Source organism: Hyla sarda, chromosome 2 (assembly GCF_029499605.1).
Source record: "Hyla sarda isolate aHylSar1 chromosome 2, aHylSar1.hap1, whole genome shotgun sequence".
NCBI lineage: Eukaryota > Metazoa > Chordata > Amphibia > Anura > Hylidae > Hyla > Hyla sarda.
In genome coordinates, this window is record NC_079190.1 from 235,308,115 (window position 1) to 235,323,605 (window position 15,491).

General features: G+C 42.9%; 1 protein-coding gene and 1 non-coding gene across 6 annotated transcripts in view; both read left to right on the forward strand.

Moving 5' to 3' along the window:
• The window catches only part of LOC130355880 (uncharacterized), a 501,680-nt gene that overhangs the window by 54,155 nt on the left and 432,034 nt on the right, over positions 1-15,491 (forward strand). For all 5 annotated transcript variants that reach the window (XM_056556685.1, XM_056556690.1, XM_056556686.1 and 2 more), the window contains exon 3: positions 6,579-6,722. In XM_056556685.1, coding sequence (XP_056412660.1) covers positions 6,579-6,722 — 144 coding nt within the window. The remainder of the gene's footprint in view (positions 1-6,578; positions 6,723-15,491) is intronic.
• On the forward strand, positions 4,455-4,642 carry LOC130359899 (U2 spliceosomal RNA). Its single transcript, XR_008890496.1, has one exon. It is a non-coding gene; the product is annotated as a U2 spliceosomal RNA (small nuclear RNA).

Here is a 15,491-nt window from a genome sequence, read left to right on the forward strand (position 1 = left end):
TCCCCCAATAAAAAAGTAAAACGTCCGTTTTTTCCTATTTTACCCCCAAAAAGCGTAAAAAACATTTTTTATAGACATATTTGGTATCGCCGCGTGCGTAAATGTCCGAACTATTAAAATAAAATGTTAATGATCCCGTACGGTGAACGGCGTGAACGAAAAAAAATAAAAAAAGTCCAAAATTCCTACTTTTTTAATACATTTTATTAAAAATAAAATTATAAAAAATGTATTAAAAGTTTTTTAAAATGCAAATGTGGTATCAAAAAAAAGTACAGATCATGGCGCAAAAAATGAGCCCCCATACCGCCACTTATACGGAAAAATTAAAAAGTTAGAGGTCATCAAAATAAAGGGATTATAAACGTACTGTTACGCCTAGCGCTCCGGGTCCCCGCTCCTCCCCGGAGCGCTCACGGCGCCCTTCTTCCTGCAGCTCCCCGGTCAGCGCTGACCGGGAGCGCTGCTCTGCCATGGCCGTTGGGGATGCGATTCGCACAGCGGGACGCGCCCGCTTGCGAGTCGCATCCCAGGTCACTTACCCGTTCCCGTCTCCTGCGGTCATGTGCTGGCGCGCGCGGCTCCGCTCTCTAGGGCGCGCGCGCGCCAGCTCCCTGAGACTTAAAGGGCCAGTGCACCAATGATTGGTGCCTGGCCCAATTAGCTTAATTGGTTCCCACCTGTTCCCTGCTTATATCTAGTCTCCTCCCATGCACTCCCTGGCCGGATCTTGTTGCCTTAGTGCCAGTGAAAGCGTTCTTTGTGTGTTTATACCCTGTGTACCAGAACTATTGCTATCTCCCCTGACTACGAACCTTGCCGCCTGCCCCCGACCTTCTGCTACGTCCGACTTTGCTTCTGCCTACTCCCTTGTACCTCGCCTATCTTCAGCAGCCAGAGAGGTGCCGTTGCTAGTGGATACGACCTGGTCACTACCGCCGCAGCAAGACCATCCCGCTTTGCGGCGGGCTCTGGTGAAAACCAGTAGTGTCTTAGAACCGGTCCACTAGCACGGTCCTCGCCATCCCTCTCTGGCACAGAGGATCCACCTCCTGCCAGCCGGCATCGTGACAGTAGATCCGGCCATGGATCCCGCTGAAGTTCCTCTGCCTGTTGTCGCCGACCTCCCCACACTGGTCGCCCAGCAAGCCCGACAGATTGCCCAACAAGATCACCAGCTGTCGTACTTGACCACCATGACTCAGCAACTCCAGTCGCAGCTACAGCAGATTCAGTCTCAGCTACAGCAGCAGCAACCATCTCCTCCGCCAGCTCCTGCACCTCTTCCGCAGCGAGTGGCCACTCCTAGCCTCCGCCTGTCTTTGCCGGACAAATTTAATGGGGACTCTAAGTTTTGCCGTGGCTTCCTTTCCCAATGTTCCCTGCATCTGGAGATGATGTCGGATCAGTTTCCTACTGAAAGGTCTAAGGTGGCTTTCGTAGTCAGCCTTCTGTCTGGAAAAGCCCTGTCATGGGCCACACCGCTCTGGGACCGCGATGACCCTGTCACTGCCTCTGTACACTCCTTCTTCTCGGAAATTCGAAGTGTCTTTGAGGAACCTGCCCGAGCCTCTTCTGCTGAGACTGCCCTGCTGAACCTGGTCCAGGGTAATTCCTCCGTTGGCGAGTACGCCATACAATTCCGTACTCTTGCTTCTGAACTATCCTGGAATAATGAGGCTCTCTGCGCGACCTTTAAAAAAGGCCTATCCAGCAACATTAAGGATGTTCTGGCCGCACGAGAGACTCCTGCTAACCTGCATGAACTCATTCATCTAGCCACTCGCATTGACATGCGTTTTTCTGAGAGGCATCAAGAGCTCCGCCAGGAAAAGGACTTAGATCTCTGGACACCTCTCCCACAGTCTCCACTGCAATCTGCGCCTAGGCCTCCCGCCGAGGAGGCCATGCAAGTGGATCGGTCTCGCCTGACCCTGGAAGAGAGGAATCGCCGTAGGGAAGAGAATCTTTGTTTGTACTGTGCCAGTACTGAACATTTTCTGGTGGATTGCCCAATCCGTCCTCCACGTCTGGGAAACGCACGCTCGCACTCAGCTCTCGTGGGTGTGGCGTCTCTTGATGCCAAGTCGGCTTCTCCACGTCTCACGGTACCTGTTCGGATTTCCACTTCAGCCAGCTCTCCCCTCTCAGCCGTGGCCTGCCTGGACTCTGGAGCTTCTGGGAACTTTATTCGGGACTCCTTTGTGAATAAATTCCGGATTCCGGTGACCCGTCTTGTCAAGCCACTCCACATTTCCGCGGTCAACGGAGCCAGGGTGGACTGTACCATACGTTTCCGCACGGAGCCCCTTCTTATGAGCATCGGATCTCACCACGAGAGGATTGAACTTTTGGTCCTCCCCAATTGCACCTCGGAAATTCTCCTTGGACTTCCCTGGCTTCAACTTCATTCCCCAACCCTGGATTGGTCCACTGGGGAGATCAAGAGTTGGGGGTCCTCTTGTTCCAAGAACTGTCTAAAACCGGTTCCCAGTAACCCTTGCCGTAACTCTGTGGTTCCTCCTGTATCTGGTCCCCCTAAGGTCATTAAGGACTCTGCCTGCCACAGGAAATGCCCCTCCCCCCCTCCCAGTTCCATCAGGCAAGCTTCTGTGTCCCCTCGTCCTGGTGTCACACTGCCCCGTGCCAGGTCCCGCCCTCTGCCCTCTCTCCCCATTCCTACTCCTGCGGTTCTGCCTGCCGTTGAGGAATCCCCCCATCCTTTCCCGGTGTCCTCATCCCAGGGGAGGCAGTTTCCCGATAAAGAGAAGGGGAGACCTAAGGGGGGGGTACTGTTACGCCTAGCGCTCCGGGTCCCCGCTCCTCCCCGGAGCGCTCACGGCGCCCTTCTTCCTGCAGCTCCCCGGTCAGCGCTGACCGGGAGCGCTGCTCTGCCATGGCCGTTGGGGATGCGATTCGCACAGCGGGACGCGCCCGCTTGCGAGTCGCATCCCAGGTCACTTACCCGTTCCCGTCTCCTGCGGTCATGTGCTGGCGCGCGCGGCTCCGCTCTCTAGGGCGCGCGCGCGCCAGCTCCCTGAGACTTAAAGGGCCAGTGCACCAATGATTGGTGCCTGGCCCAATTAGCTTAATTGGTTCCCACCTGTTCCCTGCTTATATCTAGTCTCCTCCCATGCACTCCCTGGCCGGATCTTGTTGCCTTAGTGCCAGTGAAAGCGTTCTTTGTGTGTTTATACCCTGTGTACCAGAACTATTGCTATCTCCCCTGACTACGAACCTTGCCGCCTGCCCCCGACCTTCTGCTACGTCCGACTTTGCTTCTGCCTACTCCCTTGTACCTCGCCTATCTTCAGCAGCCAGAGAGGTGCCGTTGCTAGTGGATACGACCTGGTCACTACCGCCGCAGCAAGACCATCCCGCTTTGCGGCGGGCTCTGGTGAAAACCAGTAGTGTCTTAGAACCGGTCCACTAGCACGGTCCTCGCCATCCCTCTCTGGCACAGAGGATCCACCTCCTGCCAGCCGGCATCGTGACACGTACTAATTTGGTTAAAAAGTTTGTGATTTTTTTTAAGCGCAACAATAATATAAAAGTATATAATAATGGGTATCATTTTAATCGTATTGACCCTCAGAATAAAGAACACATGTCACTTTTACCATAAATTGTACGGCGTGAAAACAAAACCTTCCAAAATTAGCAAAATTGCGTTTTTCGTTTTAATTTCCCCACAAAAATAGTGTTTTTTGGTTGCGCCATACATTTTATGATATAATGAGTTATGTCATTACAAAGGACAACTGGTCGCGCAAAAACAAGCCCTCATACTAGTCTGTGGATGAAAATATAAAAGAGTTATGATTTTTAGAAGGCGAGGAGGAAAAAATGAAAACGTAAAAATTAAATTGTCTGAGTCCTTAAGGCCAAAATGGGCTGAGTCCTTAAGGGGTTAAACACACTTCGCCTTTCTGCTACCTCATTAATTAAGCCACAGGTGGAGGTTTCTCCAGGGTTAGCTAGGGAAATACACTCTTCCCTTGCCACAGTGTCACAATACAAAGTTTTGATCACTTTATATACATATATATATATATATATATATATATATTTTTTTTTTTTATATAAGTGTCAAAACGTGGGGCTGAGCTGCTCAAGTGCCTCAACTTGTTATACAGCCCTGTACACCAGTCAAGGAATAGCTGGGAGGTGTGGGCTACATAATGAAAAGGGATTTTATATGTTTGGCAACCACCATCAGCTCCAGGAAAGGTACAATATATTTCATTTAATTCACAGATTTTCATCCGTAATTGATTAAAAGAAAAGCTGCAGTTTTTAATGGACTAAAATCTGTGTGTAAAATAAAATACACTGCTAAATTTATGAGGCTCCAATGCAGAGTGGCAGGATGATAAACCTGCAACAGATCTATACAACTGCTTCAAGTTCCAGCTCCCTAAACATTTTTAATTTCTTTTAGCAAAAACAAGAAAATCACTTCTCGGCCTTTTGGCTAAGATTAAGTGTAGTATCTGTTCTTATCAGTTTCCTGCCGGTGGTCTCCACAGCACCGGTGTTGGACTGATGGGGATGGGTGCTGCATGGAGGGGACAGGTGTACCAGGGTGTTCCAGGGCTGGTTCTGAGGAATCAGCTTGACGGCTGCCCCGATGTGACCTGTTTCCTCCAGGTCTCGCCATGAGGCTGAGAGGGTCTAGAGGTACTTTAGTGCCTCGGGGAGTGGTGACCCTGCAGTGCTGAAACTCACTGGGAGGATAGGCTCACTGAGTTGAAGCACTGGGACCATGAACTCTTCACCTTGTGGCACTCACCTCTTGATTCCCGGCCTTCTGGCTAGGATCAGATAATTTTTTTATAGATCCGGCCGGATGTCCGGGCAGTATATCTGCACACATTCACTTATTTATTTACTTTTTGTCACTGTGTCACTTTTTGTGTGTTGTGTGTTCACAGGATTGTTAGGATGCGGTAGCCCTTCTGGGTGTCCCTCCTAGCGGTCTAGGGGAGGTATGTGTGGCCATTAGGTTCCGCACCTCCCTGCAAAAACCCTGGGTACTCCTGCATGGGCAGGGTACCAACCGTTATCGGCTCTGTGGGCAGATACCTTGGCTAACGCCAAGGGGGATGCTGGGAGCATTTGTGGTCCCTTAGTAGCTTCGGCGAAAAGGGACATCGAAACCTGGAACCTCGCAGGTACCTTTTGGTCTGGAGGCGAAGGGTTAGGTTTGTTGGGGGGCCTCTCTCCTGTAGGAGAAGGGCTTGCGATAGACCGCATCCTTTGTGCACGTTTTTTTAGTGTAACACATTTGCACTTTTTCTTGCACTTTGGGTGATTCCAGAGCACGTTCCTCGGCTCTTAATAAAAAATAAAAATAAAAAAATAAGAAAATCAAGACATAAAGATTCTCTTTGTTGTATACAGATAAGAAGGATGCAGCATCACTTTTTGTCCACAAATATAGGCTCTTAGCGCACTTTTGATCAAAACGTGTCTCTTTGTTGCCCATGACAACCAATAATCACTCACCTTTAATTTCTTATAGTGCTCATATTTCTCAAATGAACCCTGAGCTATGACTGGTTGCTATGGGCAATAAAGATAATTTTACTATGAGACATCTTGATAAATCTCCCCCTGAAATTTTATTTTAAAAGCCCAGCACTATGTACTATTCTTCATTTAATCCACATTCTACCAAAGATTCCCGATTGAGTGTTTTTACTAATTGAGTCTTTGGTTCATTTGCAGGTAGTGCTGCAGTAGATAAGTCAGGTAGTCAATAGCTCATAATAAGGAAAAAGCTGCAGCACAGAAGGAAAGTAATACCAAAGATTCTTATTGTACTCTAATTCTTCTCTGCAGATTAACATTAAATATTAATTCAGTACATTAGCAGGCGATGCATGATCTCTCACAGTTCTAGCGAGTAGTATTTCCACTAGAGTCACACAGTTGTTTACCATGTATTGATATTCAAGATTACTTACACCATGGAACATGGAGAATTTCTGAGCAAAGAAAATCAACTTGGATGCTGTGGAATGTGTCTTTCATAATACTGAATGCCCAAAATTGCCATAAATGCAGTCTGAACATATGCATTGTTTTGGATAGTTATATATCCTTAGGATAGAGGATAAGTTTTTATAAACGGGAGTTCTTCTTTAATAAAAATGATTAGCAAGAAAAATATGGCAATTCAGGTACAAGCAGCAGTAAACACGGAAAAGACTGTGGCACTCGCAGGGAGTACAACGGCTGTCAGGAGTTGGACCTCAGCTAATCCGGAGGATAGGCTATCCATTTCATAAAGATATAAAGATGAACCTTTAACTTATTTATTTCATGTTGGAAGTTTCAGAGAGTGCTTTGTATAGACTGCTGTGCATAGACTGCCTTTAGTGCTCTAGCAGCATTTCTATTGGTTAAAGTCAACCTGAACTTAGTGTACTATGCCTCTGCACATGCTGTAAAACTTTTTTTTTTTTAGACTGATATTAGGTTAGAATGCTAGAATACCATGTATTTTAATATGTTTGATTACTAGTACATACTCATATATTTAGTTCCTTTTTAAAATTCATTTTCTTTGCCAGGTGCTGACCAAGATTACTAAGGCCTTTGCTGAAAATATACAGTTATCCGATGATCCCAAGGAAAGGCAAATGATGTTCAAACTCCTGGGAAATAACTTTGTACAAAACTATTTTAGTGAATATCCAAATGTTCCTAGTTTGCTGGTAAGTAGCACAAATGTACATATTTTTGGAGGAATTCCCTGATACAAATATTCTGATAAAACATATATTAAAGATTGTCTTGTTCTGGCCTTTCTCAAGCCAGTTTCAAAGATACCATGTTATATGAATTAATCAATTTTTATCCTGCCACCCATCCACTAATCAAAATCATGCCCAGTCACTAAAGTAACTAAAAACTGTAATTAACACTTAAACAAATACAAATTACTTTTAAAAAGGTAAACGGGTAATCACAAGTATTTGTATTCTAGAAGTAGTCATATTCCCATGATGTGATCAAAATCCAGAAATAATTATTTATGGATAACCTATCATAATGCTGAATCAGAGAATTCTCCATTTTATTTGGCCCCGACCTGTCTGCTGACCTTATTAATGTGTAATTGCCATTGCAGTGCACACCCATACTATAACAAGCTAAATCTACACATTTCAAGTACCTTGCCAACCAGCAATATACTGTGGGGCAAAAAAGTATTTAGTCAACCACTATTTGTGCAAGTTCTCTCACAAATGGTGGCTGACTAAATACTCAACTATGAGAGACATAATGAGAAGAAAAAAAAATCCATAAAATCACATTGTCTGATTTTTAAAGAATTTTTTTTGCAAATTATGGTGGAAAATAAGTATTTGGTCAATAACAAAAGTTCATCTCAATACTTTTGTTATATACCCTTTGTTGGCAATGACAGAGGTCAAACGTTTTCTGTACTTCACAATGTCTTCACAAGGTTTTCACACACTGTTTCACACACTGTTGCTGGTATTTGGCCCATTCCTCATTGCAGATCTCTAGAGCAGTGATGTTTTGGGGCTGTCGTTGGGCAACATGGACTTTCAACTCACTACAAAGGTTTTCTATGGGGTTGAGATCTGGAGACTGGCTAGGCCACTCCAGGACCTTAAAATGTTTCTTACGAAGCCACTCCTTCTTTGCCCGGGCGGTGTGTTTGGGATCATTGTCATGCTGAAAGACCCAGCGACATTTCATCTTCAATGCCCTTACTGATGGAAACAGGGTTTCACTCAAAATCTCACGATACATGGCCCCATTCATTCTTTCCTTTACACGGATCAGTTATCCTGGTCCCTTTGCAGAAAGACAGCCCCAAAGCATTATGTTTCCATCCCCATGCTTCACAGTAGGTATGGTGTTCTTTGAATGCAACTCAGCATTCTATCTCCTCCCAACATGACAAGTTGAGCTCTACTTTGGCTTTATCTGACCATATGACATTCTCCCAATCCTCTTCTGGATCATCCAAATGCTCTCTAGCAAACTTCAGATTGGCCCAGACATGTACTGGCTTAAGCAGGGGGACACGTATGGCACTGCATGATTTGAGTCCCTGGTGGCGTAGTGTGTTACTGATGGTAGCCTTTGTTAATTTGGTCCCAGCTCTCTGCAGGTCATTCACTAGGTGCCCCTGTGTTGTTCTGGGAATTTTCTCACCATTCTTGTGATTATTTTGACACCACAGGGTTAGATCTTGTGTGGAGCCCCAGGTCGAGGGAGATTATCAGTGGTCTTGTATGTCTTCCATTTTCTAATAGTTATTACTGTACATTACAGTTGATTTCTTTACACTAAGCTGCTTGCCTATTGCAGATTCAGTGTTCCCAGCCTGGGGCAGTTCTAAAATTTTTGTTTCTGGTGTCCTTCGACAGCTCTTTGATCTTGGCCATAGTGGAGTTTGGAGTGTGACTGTTTGAGGTTGTGGACAGGTGTCTTTTATACTGATAACAAGTTCAAACAGGTGCCATTAATACAGGTAATAAGTGGAGGACAGAGGAGACTCTTAACCCCTTAACGACGCAGGACGTATATTTACGTCCTGCGCCGGCTCCCGCGATATGAAGCGGGATCGCGCCGCGATCCCGCATCATATCGCGTGGGTCCCGGCGCTAATCAACGGCCGGGACCCGCGGCTAATACCACACATCGCCGATCGCGGCGATGTGCGGTATTAACCCTTTAGAAGCGGCGGTTCTAAAGTGAAACTGAAAGTATCCCGGCTGCTCAGTCAGGCTGTTCGGGACCGCCGCGAACAGCTGATCGGACACCGGGAGGGCTCTTACCTGCCTCCTCGGTGTCCGATCGACGAATGACTGCTCCGTGCCTGAGATTCAGGCAGGAGCAGTCAAGCGCCGATAATGCTGATCACAGGCGTGTTAATACACGCCTGTGATCAGGATGAGAGATCAGTGTGTGCAGTGTTATAGGTCCCTATGGGACCTATAACACTGCAAAAAAAAAGTAAAAAAAAAGTGTTAATAAAGGTCATTTAACCCCTTCCCTAATAAAAGTTTGAATCACCCCCCTTTTCCCATAAGAAAAATAAAACAGTGTAAAAAAAATAAAAATAAACATATGTGGTATCGCCGCGTGCGTAAATGTCCGAACTATAAAAATATATCATTAATTAAGCCGTACAGTCAATGGCGTACGCGCAAAAAAATTCCAAAGTCCAAAAAAGCGTATTTTGGTAACTTTTTATAACATTAAAAAATGAATAAAAAGTGATCAAAAACTCAGATCAAAACAAAAATCATACCAATAAAAACTTCAGATCACGGCGCAAAAAATGAGTCCTCATACCGCCCCGTACGTGGAAAAATAAAAAAGTTATAGGGGTCAGAAGATGACATTTTTAAACGTATAAATTTTCCTGCACGTAGTTATGATTTTTTCCAGAAGTGCGACAAAATCAAACCTATATAAGTAGGGCATCATTTTAACCGTATGGACCTACAGAATAATTATAAGGTGTAATTTTTACCGAAATATGCACTGCGTAGAAACGGAAGCCCCCAAAAGTTACAAAATGGGGTTTTTTTTTCGATTTTGTCGCACAATGATTTTTTTTTCCGTTTCGCCGTGCATTTTTGGGTAAAATGACTAATGTCACTGCAAAGTAGAATTGGCGACGCAAAAAATAAGCCATAATATGGATTTTTAGGTGGAAAATTGAAAGGGTTATTATTTTTAAAAGGTAAGGAGGAAAAAACGAAAGTGCAAAAACGGAAAAACCCTGAGTCCTTAAGGGGTTAAAGAAGAAGTTACAGGTCTGTGAGAGCCAGAAATCTTGCTTGTTTGTAGGTGACCAAATACTTATTTTCCACCATAATTTGCAAATAAATTCTTAAAAAATCTGACAATGTGATTTTATGATTTTATTTTTTCTCATTATGTCTCTCATAGTTGAGGTATACCTATGATGAAAATGACAGGCCTCTCATCTTTTTAAGTGGGAGAACTGCACAATTGGTGGCTGACTAAATACTTTATTGCCCCACTGTAGCTACCTACCTGGCTACCTGCCTAGACACCTACCCTACCAACCTATTTGCCTTAGTATACAGGACTTGGTCAGTAACATTATGATGTTAATATGTAGGGTAATAATATTCCTTCTTGTATACTGGTATTATTAATTATATTGGTCTCAGTACACAGGCTTTGATCAGTAACAGTATAATAGTAATATGTATGATATACATTTATTTATGCCTAAATCATACAGTTCATAATTAAAATTTGAGCATGCTGTGAGCAAGGGTCCCCACTTCCTGTATCCAGTTAAGAAAGAGGTACTGCAGTATAAGTGAAGTCAGGCAGGTAATTTTCTATATTAAGAGAGCAGATTCAGGGAGTTATTGCACTGTACATGCGTTCAGAAAAATATCAAGCTATCAGTACAATCATAGATGCTATGGGGGAGATTTATCAAAACCTGTGCAGAGGAAAATTTGCCCAGTGGCCCATAGCAACCAATCAGATTGCTTCTTTAATTTCTAACGAGGCCTCTAAAAAATAAAAGAAGGAATCTGATTGGTTGCTATGGGCAACTGGGCAAATTTTCCTCTGCACAGGTTTTGATAAATCTCCCCCTATGTACTATAAACAAGTCTGTAGAGAATGTACCCGACTCTGCTCACCTCTACACCATTAGACTGAGTTTATTCACAATGTGCAGTGTCCAGACAAGTATGTATAGCCGATTCAGGTGGTGCGTATGTTTAAAAAGTAAAGTACAGTCTGTATGAAATTAAAAATTAGAACGGAGCAACTCATCACTTGCTGGCTTCAAGACGCTTTATTCCAACATATATCCAGTATATATTCTGCAGCTGATTTTGCTATCTATTGAAGTTAATGGGTAGCAAAATCAGCTGCATAAAATATGCAGCAAAAATATGCAGCAGATCCTGTATGTGTGAACATACCCTTAGGGTGTATTAACCTAATGGCTACATTGTCAAATCTATACAATTGTGGATCTGCAACAGAGGATTTTCCAAGGCATTTCTTATGTTTTTTTGATTTATATAAATGTAAAGTCAGCATTGCAGGTCCACGACTGTGGATCTGAAACTTCAAATCCGCAGCGCATCAGATGTGTGTGATTACACCCTTAAGGTAGGGTTACACACAGGGCATACGCAGCTTATTTCACACTGCAAGAAATCCATCAGGCAGCGGAAAATACAATGCACATCAGCAGACACATAGGGCTTTGACTGGCAGTGATGTCCAAAATGTAATAATGTCAATTAGATAAAGAAGACTTCCTCTGACTGATGCATCACTGTTTTACACCTGGCATATAAATGTTTGATAGACTTCCCAGGGAAGACCAAATGTTGCATGTTTCTATGTATCTGCAATTACTGCAAGAAATTCTGTTCATATTAAGTTGGTGTCATGAAGTGGGGGTAGGGAGAAGTGATCCCTAAAGCTGCTACTATAAACCACTCTCTCTGCCTACTTGCCCATCCGCCCTAAACGATGGATCAACAACTAGGAGACGGTCCCTTCATTGCGCTTAAATGCATGGGTGTCGAAGTCAACAAAACAAACAACTGTACAAAGTCAGGAAACAAGTCAGGAACATAACGGGAATACAATAACCAACAAACAGATATATAAATACAAACAAGGCAGGATATAGCATACTAACATACAGTTCAGAAACCGGAATCAAGAATAAAGAAGGATATAATAATAAGAACAAGACTAGATAAACAAAACCAGGAAGTGCAGGGAATGTACAATTAACTGAATGTCAGAACACTAAACGGGTCAGGAAATCAAGAGAACTGTTCACACTGGACTCAGAACAAGGAACACACTATACACCCCACTCCAAGCATGGAGGGACATCAATACTAAAGCCAAATAAGCACCTAGCTAGAGGGCACACTCCACCATGTCATCAGGATACTAGCCTAGGAGGAAACAAAAATCCAAAATCAAGCTAACACAGGTACAGGCACAAGACTCACTCACTCTTCAGATTAATCCAAGACACAGATCAGGATTCTATCCTCGGAGATACAGGATCAAACAAAGTCAAAACAGTGTGAATACAGACTAAAGCAACACAATGCAAATGCAGAAGGAATACAAGAATACTAAAACCTGACAAAGTAAGCGAACAAAGCAAGCTAAACAGGACAGATATCAAACAGGACAGATAACCATGTATGGTTTAAACTCGGGATAAGTGCAGAGACAGGCATAGTGAACATCATGCCAACATGGTCAGAGTACAGGTTTAATTACCAGCCCAGAACAACACCTGAGGAGGTCTTATATATCCCTGAAGTGCTAAAGTCAGGAAGGTTAACTCTTCCCATCCCAGGGAGAATTAACACAGAAACTCTTCAGACACAAACAATGTATGCACAGGAAAAAATGAGTGAAGGTGGGTGGCTGCACAATAAGATGCTAAGTGTCCAAACTGTGCTGAGGTACTAAATGCACTATACCCGTAGTGCCAATAAACAGTAAATGAAATATAAAAACCTCAAGGAACAGTTCCAATGTGAAATATTTGTAAATGTATTTACACAAAACATGAAGATATTTAAAGACAGTTTGTGAAACAAATGCATGTAACCATTCCTTAATCCAACAGTAATGTTCGTTTATCTGTATTTTGTATTTTTTGCTTTGGGTCCTGTTCATACACGAAGGAACAGTTGGTAAAAAATAATGCTACAATTTAAGATAATTTAAAATATGGCTAGAGATACTGCTGGTTTTACAATATGGTTTTTATTCAAATATCAATACAGCATGGGACTGTACCCTGGGCAGGGCCCTTGCTACAGGGTCAGCACATAAATAAAATGTTAAATAAATACACTGTTAATTATCAAGTTTTAAAATGCATACATTTGTATGAAATAGATGGAATTTTGCCACCTATGATGATATAAAGAAATGTCCTTTTATGCCATGTTCAAAGCGCTGGTAATGGTGCTGCAGGATTATTATCACATTAATATGGCTAAAGTAGAAGTGCAGAAGAAAATGAAAGTACAGTCTGATCACAGGGTGGCACGGGTATGCACCCGACCTGCTGTTCTGATGCTGTGCCTGTGATCCTGGAACGGTGCGCAAATAGTGAGACTTGCCTGTCTGCCGGGTGGTAATGCTGAGGAGTAGTCCAACCTATGGATGGCACAGAGCAGCGTCCGGCACGGTGAAGGTGGGTCCCGGCAGTGGATGTAATGCGGACGCTCCAGGCAGCGGCGTCCTCGTGCAGTGATTGCCGTCTGAGCGCATATCACACTGTATGGTGGTACACTAAGCGGGGACTGCAGCGCCTGCAAGAAGTGTACGTGGAAAATTTTATCAGTGGCAGATCATGTAGGGAGATCTGTGAAAGTCCAGACACGTTTTGGGGGAGTCCCCCTTTATCAATGGCTAAAGATAACTGACTATAGACAAGGTGGTCTTTTATAAGATGTCATCTTAACTAGCATGTGGGTTCTGGTGATATGAATACATGGTCTGGATTCTGCTAATTGAGATTAGGAGTTTACACTCACTAGTCTTGGTGTTACATGTTCAACACAGTGTATAAAAATGCATAGGAATCAATACATTATCATTGCATTGACTCCTTAAAATAAAAACAATAGTAATAAAGAAATAATGAAATGATGATAAAATGATTGTATAACCAGTTTAGTCTCTATGTTTACCTGTAGTGAGATCATTTAGAGAATGTGTATCAGTGTATATGGAGATGTATTGTCAAATCTGGTAGTGGGTCTTGACGGTGTGATGTTCATCTGATGGGATATATATGTAGCAAGGATATGGAGGAAAACTGTTGGCAATTTGGGCCAAAATTTAAAAAAATGTAAAATAATGTAAAAATTTTTAAAATAATGTAAAAAAATTTAAAATAAGATATGAAAAATACCGGGGAACAAAGGGAAAGTAGCATAACACCTGAGAATATGTAAAAGAATATGTAGAAGAATTTCATATGACTTACTAGTAGGTGGACCCTATGGGCTAGGGCGCAGACCCTGTCCAAGCGCTGAGTACGCAGCCTGGCATTGGATCGGGATTGGGCCAGAGCCCAAAGGGTTTCTACAGGAAGTCAAAGATCTCCATTTCAGAGTTCAGACCCCTTCGGTTCCAAAGATTCGAATTCATAAATTTTCCTGGCTTCTGCCCTCGACATTTTCGCTATAAAATCACCTCCTCTCCAATCTTTCTTTATAATTTGTAACCTGCAATATTTCAATTGTGATGGATCTTGTTTATGGTATTTATTAAAATGTGCAGAGAGAGAGAGGATGTTTTTCATTCCCTTTTTTAATATTATTTATGTGTTCAGATAGTCTTACTTTGAGTGACCTCTTGGTTCTCCCTTATATTGTTTGCTACATCCGCATTGCAAGATGTATATAACTTGTTTAGTGTTACATGTGATCGGTTTCTTGATTTCCCAATTAAAGTTATTTGATGTGGATTGAACTGAGGTTGTGGTTTTAGGGAAATTGGTTAGTTTACAATTTTCACAGGAGCCGCATCGGAGAAAACCCTTGATTGTCAACCATGTGTTGTCTTTCTCTTTGTGTGTGTTTTGCATGGTTGGGGCAACCGTGAAACCAAGATTTGGAGCTTTTGTGTAGGTGATTTTTGGAATTGGAGAAATTATGGAATGTAATGTTTTGTCTTGTTGTAAATGGTGCCAGTTTGTGCTTTTTATAGTCTTTATTGAAGGATAAAATATGATGGATGTCATTCTCGTTATGGTTTTTGACTTTGGGGGTAGGGTCAAAGTCAGAGGACCTGTCCTGTCATGTAATTTTGGTTTATGCATCTTGAAGCAATTTGTTGGTATACCCTCATTCTTGTAAGTTGGTAGCCAATTGTTGCGCTTCTATCTTGTATTGTGTGGATTCTGTGCAATACGTTTGATCCTTCTGAACTGGCCAGCTGGAATGCTCAGGAGCCATCTCAGTAAATGGCAACTGAAATAAAGGATAAAACTGTTTTTTGAGCTGGGTTTATGAAATGTACTACAGATAGGTGCACCTGATGAACTAGAAATAATGAGATCAAGGAATTCTATTTTAGAGTGATTAGTGGATGCAGTGAATTTTAAATTGTTACTGTTGGAATTTAGGTTGTGAATGAATGATGTCAGTTCCTTAGCTGATTTGTCCCAAACTAAAATAATGTCGTCGATATATCAACGCCATAGGACCAGACCCGCGCCTAGGTGGGGAGTGATGGTAAACTCTCCCACGCCGACATGAAAAGGTTAGCGTAACTGGGCGCATATTTGGTTCCCATGGCGGTGCCGCTTTTCTGTAAATAATAATTACCGTTGAAATAAAAATAATTTTGAGTTAAGATGAATGTGATATTGTCAAAAATAAATAGAATTTGTGTAGGTGGTAAATTGCCTTGTGAGAGATATTTTTCAATGG